This window comes from Henckelia pumila, chromosome 2 (genome assembly GCF_033568475.1).
Source record: "Henckelia pumila isolate YLH828 chromosome 2, ASM3356847v2, whole genome shotgun sequence".
NCBI classification, from domain to species: Eukaryota; Viridiplantae; Streptophyta; class Magnoliopsida; order Lamiales; family Gesneriaceae; genus Henckelia; species Henckelia pumila.
In genome coordinates, this window is record NC_133121.1 from 156,964,948 (window position 1) to 156,984,136 (window position 19,189).

Genomic DNA, 19,189 nt, shown 5'->3' on the forward strand with positions numbered 1-19,189 from the left:
AAAATAAATAATTAAAATAAGTTTTCCACTTCATAAAAATAAATAAATAAAAAGTTGACCTTCTTTTCAAAAATATACTCTACATACAAAAAAAAAAAAAAAAAAAAAAAAACACTCTCAATCTTGAAAAAATTTATTGATCTCTACATTATATTTCCTGAATATCCATAGCTGCGTAATATCCTGAATTTTACCTGTGCTTAGTCACCGATAGAATCCGAAACCAAATAACAAAAAGCAAATCTATGAACCTGACAAACGAAACTTCCAATGGATGGACAGGAAATTGATCCTCGCATCAATGCTTCATACCAAGAAATGATGCCAATTTTTCCCAAACTGAGATAATTCACATGTCACCGATAGAATCCGAAAACAAAATAACAAAAAGCAAATCTATGAACCTGACATAAGAGACTTCCAATGGATGGACAGGAAATTGATCCTCGCATCAATGCTTCATGCCATGATGCTAAACCACATTGATTCAGTTAAATTTAATAACACCGACACAAGGACTTCAATAATCTTGTCAACAATATAAGTTTGACGGTTTCACATACTAAACTTTGATGACAATTCGTGTCCTCCAAATACCTCGAATAAGAATGGAAACAATAGCAATGTTCCCTTAGCTGTAGGCTAAATGATGTTCATTTTTTATCAAAAATATTTCTGGCACAGATCCCTTGCAATAGAAAGGGCATCACCCCGAGCCTTCACGGGGTAAAACTCTGTGCCAGCTTGCCACATGTTCGAAAATGCTATCCATTCTTTTCTCCAGTCATCCAACTTGAAATCCTTATTTTCTTTCAAACTCTTTAATAGACGTGTAAAATACATTGAAGCTCGGGGAAGATAGTATTCTTCTAATAGTCCACTCCAAAACTTGTTCGCTGATGCACACACGACACATAAACCAAATTATTTGACTAAAAAAAGTTGAATTAATAATGAAAAGGGTAGCAAGAAAAAAAGAATAGAGTTACCGTAGTCATGAAGTTTGCTCTGCAAATTCTTAGTGTTGTCGTACCACATTGTTACTTGAGTCCTTGCATTCCACTCATTCTAAATCCAACAAAAAGATGAAACCAAATAATTTGTCATGTTTAATGTGATGCAAAATGGGTTAAATGAATTTACCGTTAATTACATTAAAACCCCTGACACTTATCTGATGACACCCTTGGGAATTACAAGAAAGGATGAATCTAGAACTAATCAAACTGCAGTATGTGTCATTTTCGGGTTAACAAAATATTAAAACTGTTTTCTCGATAAAAAAATGTTATGGTAAGGAAAGGAGTTGGGGGCGGGTTCTCACCTGCTTCATCTCATCTGCATTCAGTGCCAAGTGTTTTGCACTTTCAAGCCAAGTACCAAGTAGAAAGTTATCATCCGCCGCCAGAAGTATATCAATGTCCTCGATGAGTTGTAGGAATTTCAGAGTGTGAAAACTTAAGGACGTTACGTTCTTATCCAGGAATGCGTGTATCGCGTTCAAATATACCTCATTTGCAAGCTTTGAGAGACACTGCCTCGTTAAGTCAACTAAATCATACCTGAAAGTAGCAAATGCATTTTACTCATAGAAAAGTACCATGGAGTTTTTCTACCAAAGCAATATATCCAGTTAGGTACAGCATCAAATCTGTGATAGTGAATTTAAATCACCATAATAGATATTGAAATTTAGATTAGTACTCAGTTATAAAATCCCAACGTCAGTACATGCCTGGTTAATCTCACCACCCCAATGCACTCAAAGGGCGAACTCTTGCTCATTACAGGATTCAAGGATGGACTTGTTAACCAAGGACAGTAACAAATTTGACGTCTACTCTCACCTGAATGTGAGGCTTTTGGAAAGTTCGGTTCCAACATCAAGGAATAGCTTCAATGCATCGATAGCATCCTGATTGTTATACCATAAATGAGGCAGAGGCAAGGAAGAGCCTGTTTCAAGCAGAAAGAATCTTCCATTTGGTTGTGTTCCCACTAGATTACGATTAAGAGATGGATCCCAATCAGGAAACTCTACTATGTAGTCCTTATTATGATCCTGCATAAATTGAATTCAATACATCTTTAGTTCCCATAAATCACTAAAAAAATGGTCACTGAATGTGTTAGTAGTCCACAATGAATATGTTCACATGCTTCTTTATTAAATCTGTTACAGTCCATAACAAATATTTACATGCTGGAGATGATTGAAGGCATTTGTTGGTGTCTTAGGGAGTGTTTGCAATAGATTGTGCTTTTGTAGAAGTGATTAATTTATAGATTATAAAAAAATTAAGAAAAATCAAAAGTTGGTAGTGTTTGGAAACAAATGTGAAAATCTAAAAATCAAAGTTGGGTAGTGTTTGATAAATAAGTGATTATAGTGATTTTAACAATGACCTTCTTATTAGAATCACTTTTGGAGAATCATAATCACCACATGACTAGCTTTTGGATTTCAATTAAGTTAAGCATAAGCTAACACATAATCTAGGTTTAAGAAACATACAAAAATAATTTTTTTAAGCCAAAAGCTAACAATCACTTTTTTTTAGTGATTGCAAACACTCCCTTAGTTTGTGTCCCACATCAGTTGACTAAATAATCTGGGAGCCCTTAATATAGATAAGAGCAACCCTCCCCTCTTGAGCTAGCTTTTGTGGTGAGTTAGGTCCAAGTCAATTTCTAACATGGTATCAGAGCCCGGGTTCCACCGTTATGTGTTGGACGGCTCATAGTTGGCCTCACCCGTCCCATAGTTGGCCACCCGTTAATATCTCCACGCTCCAGTCGTTTCATTCCTGGGCGTAGAGGGGTGTGTTGGTGTATTAGTTTGTGTCCTACAACGGTTAGCTAAATAACCTGGGAGCCTTTTATATAGAAAATGGCAAACCTCTCCTCTTGAGCTAGCTTTTGGGGGTCAGTTAGGTCCAAATCAATTTCTAAAATGGTATTAGAGTCCGGGCTCCACCGTTATGTGTTGGACGGCCCATAGTTGGCCTCACCCGTCCCATAGTTGGCCACCCGTTAATATCTGCACACTCCAGTCGTTTCATTCCTCGGCGTGAGAGGGGTGTGTTGGTGTCTTAGTTTGTGTCTCACATCGGTTGGCTAAAAAACCTGGGAGCTCTTAATATAGACAAGGGCAACCCTCCCCTCTTGAGCTAGCTTTTGAGTTGAGTTAGGTCCAAGTCAATTTCTAAAAGCTTTTACTACTTTGATGAATCACCCGTCAATAATTAAGAAGCTCGGGTCTAAGCTCGGGTCTTTAGTAGTACTAGTTCAATCTCTGCTAGAGAGAAAATAATGCTATAGCACCATAGATTAGGATATCCTAGTTTTATTTACCTAAAACATTTATTTCCTGAACTATTTAAAGGTGTGGATTGTTTCTCATTTCAGTGTGAAAGTTGTTTTTTTCGCAAAACATCATCGTTCTACATATTTTTCAAAAAGTTACCAGGCCTCTAGACCTTTTTATTTGATTCATAGTGATGTTTGGGGTCCTTCTAATGCAACTACGCTCTCTGGTAAACGATGATTTGTCACATTTTTTGATGATCAAACACATTTATGTTGGATTTATCTGATGCATAAAAAATCTGATTTGAAAAATTTATTCAGAAATTTTTGTACTATGATTGAAAATCAATTTCAAGCTAAAGTTGGTATTTTACACTCAGACAATGTGAAGGAATATTTTAACAAGCAATTAGGTGATATTTTGAAATAAAGGGGTATTCATCATCAATTTTACTTGTCCTTATACCCCTCAACAAAATGGCATTGCAGAATGAAAAATAAACATTTACTTGAAGTAGCACGTGCGGTTGTGGTGTGGGCACAAAAGGCTACCCACGTGAGGAGGCACGCGCGTGTGCCCACGCGAGGAGGCACGAAAGTGTGCCCCTCGGGTGGGTAGCCCAGAGATTTTAAAATGCACCCACGCGAGCGAGCCCCCCGCATGGGTACCCTAAAAGTTTTAAAGAAGACCCACGCGAAGGTGCACACAAGTGTGCCCCCGTGTGGGTATGTCAAATGTTTTTATCAAATTTTCAAGTAAGTTATGTCCCATGACAAGCACGTAAAGATACGAGTGTAGTCTTGTGTGCATGATGCATGAAAAGTCGTCGAGATGAATGAAGTCACGCCTCTAGACACAAAGAACTTTTTAAGAAAGTAGAGTAACACTTGTATCCCTTTTGAGTAGGAGAATATCCCACAAATACATATTTCAAGGCTTTGGGATCAAGTTTACTTTGATTTGGTTGTTCGTTGTGAACAAATACGGTGCATCTAAAGATTTTTGGAGATAAAAGAGCTGAAGAGATTTAACATCTGGAAAGCAATTACCGAGGACACTCAATGGTATTTGAAATTGAAGTGGTTTGGAGGGTAGACGATTAATCAAATAAGTGGATGTGAGAATTGTCTCTCCCCAATAGGAATTAGGAGGGGAACTAATGTACATCATGGACCTAACCAGTTCTAACAAACGACGATTCTCTCTCTCTGCCACCCCATTTTGTCTCGATGTGTCAACACAAGAACTTTGATGGTGTATCCCATTTCCCCCCAGGTATCTATGTAGCATGGGTATTGCAGAAAAAAAAAATTTGGAGTATCGGGTACGGGTAAGACACGCAAATACGCGCGTCGGATACGGTCAAACCCATGTCGTTGACCATTTTCAAGTTTGCCCAATGAACATCCCAAATCTGCTGGTTACAAATCCTTCGTTGTCTTTGGTGTCACCCACAATAATCCCAGATCCTTTAGTACTGACCACCATAAGGTACTCGTGAATGGACAATGCACCAGTAGATGATCTATACTCTCTCCCCCTTTCTTGCACAGCCCACACCAATTAGGATTTAAAAAGACATTTCGGAGACCTCTTTTGGATCAAATCACAAGTCGGAAGCCTACCCAACACTGCTGTCCATGAGAATACCTTTACCTTAGAAGGAATCGGCGCTTTCCAAATGGTTCGAAACAGATCGAATTTTGGGAACAGTGCTTCTGGAAAGAAAGAATCGAAGAAACATTTCACTGAAAACTCTCCCGAAGCATCCCACTTCCAAAGCCTAACGTCCTCTCCCCTCTCCGAAATACTAACCCTGCCCAAGATATCCAGTAAAGTTATTAAGTCACTCATTTCCTCGTCCCTAAGATCCCGACGGAAGTGGAGATCCCAAGATAATGAACTGGACGGAAAGGCTGAATTTAAAGGAATAAAATGAGATATTGGCTTATTGTGAGATCTAGAAATCTGAAAAAACAAAGGAAAACGGAATTTAAAAGCTGAATGCCCTACCCAACAGTCCTCCCAAAATCTAATTCTATCACCCCTTGACCACTAACCTCAAAGATTGGATAAAAACCGGATAAATCCTAGAGATGAACTTCCAAGGAATCCGAAAGGTGTTAATCCTTGCCAGCCCCGCATCCCAACCATTTTCTTGCAACCCGTATTTGCTGACTACGATTCTCTTCCACAGTGAATTCCCTTCCTTTGAAAAACACCACCACCATTTACCCAACAAAGCTTTATTCCTCAAGCGAATGTTTCCAATTCCCAAACCACCTCTGTTTTTCGGGATGTTAATCTTATCCCATGCTATCAAGTGGTTGTGTTTGTCTCCGTCCGGTCCATCCCACAAAAAATCCCTCATTAGCTTCTCCATGAACTCAGCTACCCCTCTTGGGATTCTAAATAGCGACAAGTAATACAACGATATGGCATTCATAACTGCCGAGATCAACGTAAGTCTCCCTCCCCTCGATAGGAAAGCTTTCTTCCAACTTGCTAGTTTTTTTGTCAATTTAAACATCACTGGTTCCCAAAAGGAGACTTTGACTGGATTTCCTCCCAAAGGAACTCCTAGGTATTGAATGGGCCAAGACTCCAACCCACAACCAAACTCAGATGCCATCTCCATTTCCACTTCAGCCTCGTAGTTAATGCTCAACAAAGCACTCTTCTCTAAATTTATTTTTAAACCCGACATGTCACAAAATGATAGCACGTGCCTTCAGAAATCTCAAATGTCCTTCGTCCTTCACAAAAAATAGTGAGTCGTCAGCAAATTGTATGTGTGAAACCTCGATCCCCTCTCTACCTATATCCCATCCCAGAATAAGGTTCATTGACTTTGCCTTGTCCATCAATCTTGCCATAATGTCAGCCACCAAGTTAAAAAGAAAAAGAGATAAAGAATCACCCTGCCTAAGACCTTTTTCTCCTCTTATTTTGCCACAAGGCCTACCATTAATCATGATCGAGTAATTAACATTGTTGAGGCAGCCCTTAATCCATTTTCTCCATCTATCACCAAATCCCTTCTTCATGAGCACAAAATCTAAAAATTGTCAATCCACATTGTCGTATGCTTTCTCGAAATCTGCCTTAAAAACTCATCCTTTCTTCTTCTTCAATCTGAATTCTTCTACCACTGTGAGGCAGCAGTCGAGGATCTGGCGTCCTTCGATGAAAGCTCTTTGTGAATCCGCAATAGTTGTGTTCATCACCTTCTTCACACGTCAATTCGATTGTTGCATTTATTATAACTTTCAAAGACATCCATTGAACCGGTCATATGATCGGAAGCACATGTATCTACAATCCAACAATATGTTTGCTGTGATTTTGATAGAAAACAGTGGTGAATTGTACCTGTCCTCGCCATAGCTGCAGCAGGCGTCTTTGAATGTTGATTTCAGCCCCTCCTGATGGTTTATTTTGATTGAGAAGTTGGCACAGCATATTCATTTACTCATTTGAGAATTCGAAACTAGTGGCTACACTTGAAATTGATTCAGCCACATGGGCTGATTTAGGTTGCTTTCTTTGCTTCCTTGGTTTCCCATCGGGAGGCTTGCCATGTAATTCCCAACAATGTTCACGGGTATGATTTGGTCTATGGCAGTAATCACACCCAGTTTGCTCCGTTTGCTGAGACCCGCAAATTCCATCCTTTTTGAAGGCTGAGCCACGAGAATCTAATGATAGCACATCTTGTCGAGATGGATTCATCATGACTCTTCTTCTGCTTTCTTCTCGTCTCACCTTCGCAAAAGATTCCCGGAAAAATGGGAACGGAGTTGTCCCGAGTAGTTTTCCACGCACCTCATCCAAATCAGGGTTCAATCCATCTAAAAAATCAAAAGTGCACTCTTTCCAAGCATTTTATATTTATCAGCATCTCTGTAACATTCCCAGCCAATCTCATAAAATAGATCAATCTCTTGCCATATCTCCAATAGGGAGTTGAAGTGTCAGTCACCTTGTACTGTGTTTCGGATCTTAGAACGAATCTCAAAACACTGAGATGTATTTTTTATATCCTAGTAGATTCTTGGACTGCTTCCCAAATCTCCTTTGCTGTCTCATAGAACAGGTAAGTTCTACCAATATTTGGCTCCATGGAATTGATGAGCCAAGCCATTACAATAGAATTTTCTGCATGACTGCATCCCAAGTATTGTAGCTTGGTTCATTTGTCAACGGGGCTTTAACAGCACCTGTTAGATACCCAATCTTTCTTCTACCTCTTATCACAAGGATAACATACTGGAACCACTCACGAAAATTCACTCCATTAAGCTTATGCTTAGTTATTTGCAGGGATGGATGTCAAATGAGGGATTATACGAGGACGAGTGATAAGCACGAATCCTATAGCATATTTAGAACTTTATTTTGTCTTATTCGTGCTTATCTGACATTTTGTTGTCCCTACGCTTAAATCGTCATATTTTATTGTTGGTAGGTTTGAATAAAAGTTGGAGAAAACTTGAAAATGGAACAGAAAGTCAAACTTTGCGGTACCACGATGGAATTTGGCTGGAAAGCAAGGAAGAATTATAAAACACATGACAAGAAAAGTCAAGAAGTTGAAGACACGGACCCTATATGGGGTCTGGAATCACACCCGTGCATTTTACGTCAGAAATTCCGAAAAATCCCAAAAATAAACTAATGACACGACCTAAGTCCGGACCAGGCACGGATGTGGTCCGGACCAAGCACGGATGTGGCACGGACCTCGTGTGCCTGCGCGAAAAATTTCCTTCTTTTCGACAGAATTTCAGAATTTTTGGGAACTTTGGAATGCACTCGGATTTTATTCCTTCTTGGGCTCAAATTAAAGGATTCTTAGATTGGAGAGGATATAAAAAAACACAGCGGCCCAACTTGGGGGGACTTTTGACACTTTTTTCAAGACGACGACTAGGACTTGGAAGGAGGAGAAGATGAACGACACAAGCAAGATCCACACACAATAGCTGAGATTTTCTTATTCTTCTCAATTTTCTATATTCGTTATGAATTCAAACATTAGATTTTTGTCTAATTTTGATTTTATGGAGTAGTCGTCTTTTGATTGGGGCGACGATCTTTTATTTAGCCTAGATTAAATTAAATAATTTACATCCTAGTAATTAGATAATATTTTTTGTGAGATCAATTTGGACTCAATCCAAATATATTATTACTTGACCTAGCGCTCTTGCTAGAATTCTCAACCGAAATCGTCGGTCAATAAGACACGAGAATGTCCCTGGTTTTGCTTATTTTCTACCACAAACGATGTTTTTGAAGTTGTTTCTGTCATCTCGCAAACAACCCAATAAGGCCCAACAGAGAACCAACCGTGAGTGGGACCAACAAGAAATAAGGCGAAGAGGCGATAAAAATTCGCTACTGTTGCAGAGAAAGATCAAAGAACGTTCCTTACAGCCACAACAAACCCTAGTATTTTGTGGGAGAAGAAGACAGCAAGACCCGTGGGTTTCTCAAGGCTACAACATACCCTAGTATTTTTTGTGTTGCTGGAGGAGAGGATCGAACCTCCCTCTAATACCACATTAAAGACGTTGGACTTGGAGTTAACTCCACCAAAAGACTAGCTAAGGGGAGGATTGTCTAATCCTATAAATAGAACTCCCAAGAATTTTATTCAACCGATGTGGGACAACTAACACACCCACAAATAATTATCTGATAAAATAACAGAAAACATACAGCAATTCCATCTGTGCAGTTATAAACCGTTCGATGAAGTATTGTCCAAGCATCCTCAACTTGATTCACAACTTTCCCATATCGTCTACGAGAGTAGGAGGTCAGCCATTCCTACAAGTAAAATTGGCAAACTTCTGAGGTTAGCAAAGTAACATGGCTAAGAAGAATGATGCAGCTAGTACAAGCAACAAGTATAATTACTAATTTACTTGTTTAGAGTATGAAGATCTTTATTCAGACATGCTTCATAAAGAAGGCTTCCAACATTGTAACCATGACAAGCATAATATGCAATCATTGTCTCGATGAGAAATAAAACAACAGAGTAAGGTCAGTCCCACTTTAAAAGGCTTCAATGGAAGTCGCAGATAAACAAGTTAAATATTAAACTCATCGTAATTTATAATTTTCAATAAAATATCATGGAGACCTTGCAAATAAAATAACGAGAAAAAATCCACTTCAAAGAGCCACAAAAGCATAGTTGGGGGATCCTGCAAAATCACTTGGTAAAACAGACAAGGATCAAACTTATTGTTGCTGGAGAGATGAAAATATTTATTTATTTTACTATCCAATAGAGCCAGGTGTCACACTTTTGTCATTGAGGTAAACCTCAAGGGATGGTGATTCCATTTACTTGAAACTTTTATTTACCTCAAGTTGAAAAGGGTCATTTCGAAATGCCATTTCAGACATCAGCTCATACACAACAGGATTTTGCTCAATCCCTTCCATGCACATACCGACACCAACCTGTCCTGAAAGAAGATAATTAGTATGCTACAACATATGCCAAAAGAAAAAGAAGATCCCATAACAATTATCAATATTTACTCCACATGTATGTGTGGTGGCAACTTCAACAGGTGAAGGACAGAAGGAAGGTTGTAATAGGACAGTTTAGAGGACCAAAAATCAGAAAACTTAGAAACTTCCTCAAATTAACGGGTACGTGAGATAGGTTTATTTGATATCCAAAATTTGGTGTTGGATTTGATGGTCCACTAGTTCATTGTGATGCAAGGTAAGCCCCTTCTCTATTATGAGATAAAAAATGAGTCATTTGCATTCACCTCCCCTAAACTTCATGTATTTGACACTCACCTCCCTTATCAATTGTAAAAATTATAACATGCAAGGGAAGTGAATGTCAAAAACAATAGGTGAATGCAAATTACCCGATAAAAATAGTTCATAAAATATAACTGCTGCATTGTTTATATAACAAATTTGACATGTAGAATAAGAAGAACACATACGAGTAAGAGAAGCAGAAGTATATCATAATCAAGGTTCTAAAATTCGCTAGGCGTCAGTCGGGTGGCAGACCAGCGCCTAGGCCGCCTATCATAATCAAGGTTCTAAAATTCGCTCCTAGGCGGTGTCCACGGATTAAGTAGAAATTGAAGCATTAATATGACATTATCAATTTTATTATGCATTTCACACACACACACACTCTCCATATGTCCATACAAATCGATTTCTTCCCCTTGCTTCGAAAGTTAGAGTAACATAAATTGAAAGATGAAGATGAAGTTTGCTGTTTGGGCACGCCAACAAATAGGTTTTTTCGTTGGACGTTAATTTAGGGCCTATAAAACTGGGTGTTGGTTAAAGCAAACACATAAAAATATAGGTTTAAAAGTTGAAAAAAAGTACCTTGAGTTTTTTTTTTTAATTGGGCTTTTAAATTAAAAGCCCAAACTAAAAGCCTTCCTAGGCGCCAAGGGTCTGGACCGATTAGTCAGCACCTATGGCCGCCTAGGCTGGTCGAGTTGCACTTTTCCATTGCGGTCAACCTGTGCCTACCGCCTAGACCGAATTTTAGAACAATGATCATAATTAGTACGTAAAACGTAATTGCAGAATTGTCCTCATTGCTAGTTTAACATGTAGGAGGACTCTCCTACTACCAATGTTGGGGTTGAGGAAAAATAATGATCAAACCGGAGAAATTCTTTCATCATTTTGATATGTCACATCATTTTGATATGTCACCTGAGCTACCTTATAATATGTATTCAACAAAGTAAGTAGAACCTACCATCGTTGAATTCTCACTAACTCGTGCATCAATGGGACCTGAGGCAACTGCATCTAATATTCCGTACATTTCTATATTTCCACCAAAGTTGTGCAACATACACCTGTCACACACTCTAGATGTTACAAAGAATAAACAACCACCATAATTACGTGTAAGCAACCAAGAAATTGATGAACGAAAAACATTAGAAGAAATGTCTTGAAATGTGAGTTTTTCTAGCAAATTTTAGGTTAATGTATTAAAAAATTACGTGCCAGATATAAGGAGTGTTGTAAAAATGAGAAGATGATTTCCAAAGCGGTTTGACATCAGCAAAGAGATCAAGCACTATCATCTTCCCAAATGGAACAGAATGTAAAAGAGCCTGTCAGACATGAACAACACCATCAATCAGAGTTCAGCTTTGTAAGAGCTTACAAGCAAATTATCATAGGCATTACTACCAACAGAGCAAAAATTAAGCATGAAATCTAACCATAACAAAACATAACCTATTAAAAGATCATGAAACCCACATATCATTATTTGGTCTCCCTTATCATCATCATTAAGGTAGGAAAAACTTTCTGGAATCTCACATTTTAGGTTAAATTAATAATATTATTATTGATTATCCGGTTCAATGCACTCACATCTATCACAAAAGAAATGTTGTAGCAGATGCCTTAACCAATTATGTTTTTGAGAATAGATGGTACCAACTCCTGACGAAACACATGCCTCATAATCATCTTTAAGAGCATTGTTAAACAAATAGAATAGGTTGCCCCTATTTATGTAGCTTCAGGAAATTTTGGAATATATATTCTTGAAAGGTTCTGGTATAGTTACTCTCTCACATATTACTGCTATATTTTTGGAGTAAACATGTAGAGATGTAGCAAATCCGTCATAACGGCATTGGTGGTGTTCTTTATTTAAAAAACTCCATTAGGTAAGAACAAGGGAAGGGGGGTGGGGAAACAAAAATGCATTGCATCCTTTCTTAGATATACGAGACTCCTATGAATGTATAGCCTTGAAAGTGTCCAAAGAATATATAAACTGAAAATAATTTTTAATAAAAAATCTCATACCTTCATCTGTGGTGGCTTCCAAAATGAAGAGTCTGAATAGAACAGCCAGCCCTGGGAATAAATCAAATCGAAAAGATAAGCAGCACGGACAATTCTATATAGGGTTGTAAACGGATCGAGTCGGTTTGCGAGCTGGCTCGATAAATGATTTGTGTTCAAAGTTATCGAACTTGACCTGAACTCGAAAATGTTTGAACTTTGTTTCGAGCCGAACTCAAGTCAAAATTAATTTGTTCGATAGTTCGGGAGCCGTTCGGGAGCTTTAGTATTTTATTAATAATATATAATATAATTGTAAATTAGTTTTGATATCATGCACCCTAGTGTGTTGGATTTTAATGAGCGACAATTAAAACCCACCAGTGGGTTTCAGTGATTTGTAAAAAAAATTAAACACTGAAACCCACTAGTGGGTTTTAATGGTCGCTCACGAAAATCCTGCACACTAGGATGGTATCAAAACTTTATATATATATATATATATATGTTGAATATTTTATTTCTTAATTTCTAGGATTCCTCAGTTTTGTAGTATTGGTATATTATCAAGTTAAATTAGGAGTAGATCATTTTCCATATTTCAGGCTTTCAGCATTAATTCAGACTAATAAATTAGGATGTAATCTTCATTTTTGAATTAAGGAGAATAATATTTTTCTCTGCAAACACTTTCTTTCTATATTTTCTACATGGTATCAAAAGATCCGGACAAACCCTAGCCATGATCTCGTTCGGAAGTATGGCATCTTCCGGTCACGATCTGCAGCCCAAACAGCCGCCGCCCAACCCTACCGCGTCACCTCTTCCCGACGCCATACCTTTCTCCTCCACGTGTCATAAATTAACCGCCCACAACTATCTCCAATTGTCTCAGTCTATCAAGATGTTCATCAGGGAAAAGAGGATTATCTCTCGGGTGCCTCGAAGTGTCCCGCAGCCGGTGACGAGAAATTCAAGATTTGGAATGCCGAGAACAACATGATCATGTCTTGGCTCATTAATTCTATGACCCCTGAGATCGGTGAGAACTTTTTACTCTACCGTAAAGAAATCTGGGACGTTGTTCGTAATACTTATTCATCTAAAGAAAATACGTCCGAGTTATTTCACATCGAGGGCCTGCTCTATGGTCTGTGCCAAGGCGATGACAGTGTCACCACCTATTTTAATGCTCTCACTCGCCTGTGGAGGCTGGCAGCAAATGGATTTAGGAGTCTCATGCCTGGACGTGTCCTACTAACGAAGCTCTCTTCCGCTCTATCTTGGAAACAAAGTGTGTTTTCCTGTTTCTCTTGGGCCTGAATCAATCTCTCGATGTTGTGCGCGGTCCTATTTTGGGCACCAAGCCACTGCCTGGCCTTTGTGCAGTTTTTTCTGAGGTGCGCCATGAAGAAAGTAGGCGCCAATTGATGTTGGGCTCTCTTTGTTCGTCCCCTTCTTTTGCCTCTCACCGACCCTCTTTCAATACTAGCACGGGGTGTCGAAAGTGTAAGAAGCCGATTCACATCCTCGAGACTTGATAGCGCATCCGCAGGAAGCCAGCCGATTGGAAGACAGCTCGAGTTCGACAAGCAACAGCCGCTGCTACTGAAAGTTCCACCTCAAATCCGCTGCCCTTCACCAAGGAACAATTGGAGATGCTGAAATCCATGTTCAGTCAGCCCTCAGCTCCTTGCCTCTCACTCCTCGGGTTTGGTAACATTGTCCATCACTTTGGTATTGACCACTTTCCACGTGCTTTGCTTTCGAAACAAGAATTATCTAATGTTTGGATTGTTGATTCGGGTGCATCCGATCATATGACGGGGAACTTGTCTTTATTTGACTAATATCGTCCTTGTGGGAATTCACATTCAATTCGCGTTGCCAATGGGTCTAGCTTCTCGATGGTTGGTATTGGTTCAGTTGCTCTAACCCGGGATATTTGTTTACAGTCTGTTCAGTTTGTGCCAGATCTTACTTGCAATTTATTATCAATCAGTCAACTCGATTCCACTGTCAAGTGCAGCACTGCATTTACTAGTGACTCTTGCATCTTTCATGATCTGGCTTCGGGGAAGACGATTGGCAGTGCTGATCTTCGTGCTAGTCTATACCTTCTCCGAATGGAAGTTTCTCCCAAGATTGGACGTCCGAGTGCTCCTGACTCTTAGTTTTTTACTTGCTGCTCCGTTTTTCATTCCAATAAGGATAGTGACTTGTTATTATGGCATTATCGATCAGGGCATACGAATTCTTTGCATCTATCCAAGTTGTTTCCTTATCTTTTCAGTAATAAAATTTCCAAATTTTTACAGTGTGATATTTGTTAGTTTTCTAAACAAACACGTCCCTCTTTTACCACACAACCTTACAAACCATCTACCCCTTCTCCCTCATCCACAGTGATATATACACGACTCTCTTGGGTTTTCTTGATGAAGGAAAAATCTGAAACGACATCCCTGTTCAAACATTTTCACACCATGCTCCAAACACAATTCTTTGACAATATCCAGATACTCCGTTCTGATCGCGCCCGTGACTATTTTAACTTTGCGTTGGGTGATTACCTTGCCACTCATGACATTATACATCAAAGCTCTTGCGTAGACACCCTTCAGCAACATGGGGTCGCTGAACGCAAAAATCGTCATTTGCTTGAGGTCGCTCGTTTTTTTTTATTCACCTCCAAAGTCCCTCGGCAATTTTGGGCCGAGGTAGTCTTGACTGCCACATACCTTATTAATTGTATGCCTTCTCAGGTACTACAATTCAAATCTTCTGTCAATTCCTTACTTGCATCCTTTCCAAATACGCATCTTCTTCATTCTCTTCCCCTCAAAGTCTTTGGTTGCTCCGCCTTTGTTCTCATTCCTTCCCAACACCGCAGCAAACTCGATCCCGGGGCAATCAAATGCATTTTCCTCGGGTACTCCTCAAATCAGAAGGGATACAAATGTTATTCCCCTACCACCGAGAAATTCTACCACTCGACGGATGTTACATTCTTCGAAAATGATCTTTTTTACCCCAATTTCTCTATTCAGGGGGAGCGTAGTAGTGAATCTCCAAATTGGGATCCTATACTGCTCGAACCAAATGAACTCATAACTCATCCAGGATCAAATCCTTCATTTGCCCGACAATCAACACTGCCCGACCCTCAGCCTGACCCAACTCCTCGTCAAACCCACTCAAGGTCTATTCTAGAAGAAATATTGTTCACACGGAAAGGCAAAATTAACCAGTACAAAATCATCCAGCCCACGACACTTCTCAGGAGCCAGCATCCACAAAAGATAACCAAGGTACTGTTGATCTCAACTATGACCCTAATAATGATGATATACATATTGCATTGAGGAAAGGAAATATGGCATGCACACAACATCCAATAAGTAACTTTGTCTCGTTTTGAGTGGTTATCACCTGTATATCGTGCTTTTGTATATGGTATATAGATAAAGCTCAGACATCTTAATCTATCGAGGAAGCCTTCAAAGATCCAAAATGGAAAGCAGAACAAAACCTGGCAGATCACTGAAATTCCCCCACGGAAACGAACAGTGTGGTGCAAATGGATCTTTACAATCAAACATAAGCCGGATGGAAGCATTAAACGGTACAAAGCACATCTAGTTGCAAAGGGGTACACTCAATCATATGGAATTGACTATCAGGAGACGTTTGCACCAGTTGCCAGACTTAACACCATCAGAGTACTTCTCTCGATTGCGGCAAACCTCGATTGGCCCTTATTCCATGTGGATGTCAAGAATGTTTTTCTTAATGGTGATCTTGAAGAAGAAGCTTACATAGACATACCTGCTAGAAGAAATGAAGAATAAAGTGTGCAGGCTGAAAAAATCTTTATACGGGCTGAAACAATCGCCTCGAGCATGGTTTCATCAGTTTACAAATGTGCTGACTAATGATGGATATTTACAGTGCCAATCCGATCATACCCTGTTTGTTAAAAATTCTTATGGAAAAGTTATAGTTCTCATTGTTTATGTGGATGAAGTTGTACTTGCTGGAAATCAAGAGAGGGGAGTGAATCGGATAAAACGAGTCCTTTCAAAAGAATTTGAAATAAAAGACTTTGGACATTTTTTGGGCATGGAAGTGGCCAGATCTTCACTTGGGATTTCAGTTTCTCAGAGAAAGTATGTTCTAGATTTGTTGAAAGATACAGGGATGTTAGGGTGCAAATCAACTGACATTCTAATGGATCCGAATGTCTAGATAGGAACAAGCGAAGATCGTGCACCTATTGACAAAGGCAGGTATCAACGTTTGGTGGGCAAACTGTAGTAACCCGGTCTCATTTTACAAGATTAATTTGACTAAACAAGTTAGAATTAATAAAACATGATTAAAGAAGTTTTATATGACTAAACAGACCAAGAAATCGGATTCAGAATGTCCAAACATGGTTGGTGGATTTATTTGGGCTCGGGGAGTTCGAATGGTCCGAACTCAAGCCCTGTGTAGATCGGATAGTCCGAAGCGATCGGATGCAGCAAAGCAGTTCGGAAGCTCTGAAGAGTTCGGAACGTCCGAACTAGAGATCGGAGCGTCCAATCGTAGTTAGGTCATACATTTGTCGAGGGGTCAACACTGTTTGGACACGCAGAAGTTCGGAACGTCCGAAGTTGGGATTGGAGAATCCGAACTGTGCATGCTACAACGTGGCCAACATGCGAGATCGGAACGTCCGAAGTAGGGGATCGGATCGTCCAATCTTCGCATATAAATAGGGCATCCGAAATTCAGTTTTGTACACCATTTCTCCAGCTCTTCTCTTGTGTTGTGTGTGGTTTTGAGGGTTTTTGGCCTTTCTTTGGCGTGGTCCGGGTGTTGGCGAGGTGCTCCGGAGTTATAGCGGAGTAGTGCCCATGTTTTGGGAGCATTCGACAGCAAAGGGCTAACGACGGACGGAGCTATACTCGAGATTCTATAAATAGTTTGGGAGTATAGCTTAGTTCAGGTTTTTAGATATTGTTTAGTGATATAGTAATCTGATGATTATAGGCTTGGACAATAGAGCTGGTGTAGCATGCCTGATAGAATTAAGGTACGAAAGTACTGTTCGAGATATCCAGACTGAGTATGCATGTATTATGTGTTGCATTATTTTTATGGCATGATTTTATCTGCATATATATTATGTCACGATATTATGCTTCATGCATTAGCATATTGGGCTTGTACCCTTGAGATAGTCGACATTACTGTGCTCACCCAACGTGTAGTGGATGGTTGGGCACGTGTACTCGTCAGGTCACATATATCCACATTGGGTTTATGAGTCACCTCCTGGTGCGACGGTGCAGAGTACTATATAACTGGGGCCCGAGTCAGTGAGCAGGATTTTCTTGACCTAGTGTCTTGGTACCCGTACGTTTGCATTCATGCTCATATAGTATTTGTATACTAATACTCTCGTACTGAGCGTTTTATGCTCACGTCCGCGTTTTGGTTTGAACACCATATTCCACGGGGCAGGTCTCAAACTTGGATGGAGTAGGAGGCTCAGGGAGACCGTAGTTGCGGGTTTGCAGCAGTGGTGGAGATAGGTTCCGGTGTTGGCTTTTAGTATTTAGTTTGAGTTGTTGATACACAGTTATTTGATTTGGGTTGTGAAGAAAATATTTAAATTGTTTATAGAACAGATTCTTAATTGTTTATATTTTGTAAATATAAATTAAGAATAGAATTAGAATATTTGATAGGATTTTTTATCCTTTTAGAATGATAGGATAGTATATTTTTGTTTCCTTAATTTATGGGATTGTTTCCTGCTGTAATCTATAAAAGATGTATCAACATATCTTCCATAATATGCAGAAATCTTTCTCCTTTCTCTGCGTTTTTATGGTATCAAAGCCTAAGTTTTTTTTCACGTTCTTTTCACATCTACCACCATGTCGATGGATTCAACAAAGTCAGATACTTCTGATCCCTCGAAAGCAGCTCCGATCGCACCTCTGTCCGGGAGCGATATTTCATCTCTTCATATTACTGCACACAAGCTCGACGGGAAGAACTACTTACAATGGGCACAATCTGTAAAGATTGTTGTCTGTGGACGTGGAAAATTGGGTTATCTCACTGGTGACCTTCCTTCTCCCAAGCAATCTGACCCATCATATAAAACCTAGATTGCTGAAAATTCTATTGTGCTAGCGTGGCTGGTCAACTCCATGGAACCACAAGTAAGTCGTCGTTATCTATGGTTCCAGACAGCAAAAGATGTTTGGGATGCAGCCCGTCGCATGTACTCGGATCTCGGAAATACGTCTCAAATATTTGAAATTCGGTCCAAACTCAAAGAAATGAAGCAAGGGTCAAAATTTGTAACCCAATACTTCACTGAAATTCAAGATTTGTGGCAGGAGTTGGATCTATTTCTTGATGATCAATCCACATGTGTTACATGCAGCACCAAATTGAAAATTAATCTTGAAAAAGAAAGGGTGTTCGATTTTTTGGTAGGTCTTAATCGGAATATGGGCGATGTTCGTGGCAGAATTGTTGCCCGTGATCCTTTCCCCTCTCCCGAAGACGCATTTGCAGAAGTTCGACGTGAGGAGGTTCGCCGCAAGGTGATGCTAACTGATGATATCTATCCACCTCCGTCAACCCCTGAAGCATCAGCCTTAGTGTCCAACAAACAGCCTGCACAAGGACCACGACCAAGCAGACGTCCTTGGTGCGAACACTGTAACAAACCAGGCCATACAAAAGACAAATGCTGGGACATCCATGGTAAACCAGCTAACTGGCAGCCTCGAAAAAAACCTGATGGCCGAGGATTTCACACTCAATCCAGCCAAGAGAACACTAGTCCAGTGGGCGCTTCTGCCCCATTTAGCAAAGAGCAGATTGCTCAGATCGAGGAGTACTGCCGGCTCCTCACTCAGGGGTCGATATATCCTTAGTCCAGCTCCACCATCGGATCATGCTCAGTTACTCAATCTAGTAAAACTCCTTTGTCTTCATTTCTTCCTGTTACAGACCCTTGGATCATTGATTCAGAGG

At 39.7% G+C, this 19,189-nt stretch overlaps 1 protein-coding gene across 1 annotated transcript in view; it reads right to left on the minus strand.

Annotated features, from left to right (window-relative positions):
* Positions 1 to 286: 286 nt before the first annotated feature.
* The window catches only part of LOC140883159 (alpha-N-acetylglucosaminidase), a 44,199-nt gene continuing 25,296 nt past the window's right edge, over positions 287 to 19,189 (minus strand). Inside the window, exons 11-19 of the mRNA XM_073289523.1 lie at positions 12,164 to 12,214; positions 11,342 to 11,451; positions 11,085 to 11,187; positions 9,692 to 9,790; positions 9,035 to 9,145; positions 1,848 to 2,062; positions 1,325 to 1,562; positions 990 to 1,068; positions 287 to 896 (exon numbers count right to left, since the gene is read on the minus strand). Coding sequence (XP_073145624.1) covers positions 664 to 896; positions 990 to 1,068; positions 1,325 to 1,562; positions 1,848 to 2,062; positions 9,035 to 9,145; positions 9,692 to 9,790; positions 11,085 to 11,187; positions 11,342 to 11,451; positions 12,164 to 12,214 — 1,239 coding nt within the window. The 3' untranslated portion in view covers positions 287 to 663. The remainder of the gene's footprint in view (positions 897 to 989; positions 1,069 to 1,324; positions 1,563 to 1,847; positions 2,063 to 9,034; positions 9,146 to 9,691; positions 9,791 to 11,084; positions 11,188 to 11,341; positions 11,452 to 12,163; positions 12,215 to 19,189) is intronic.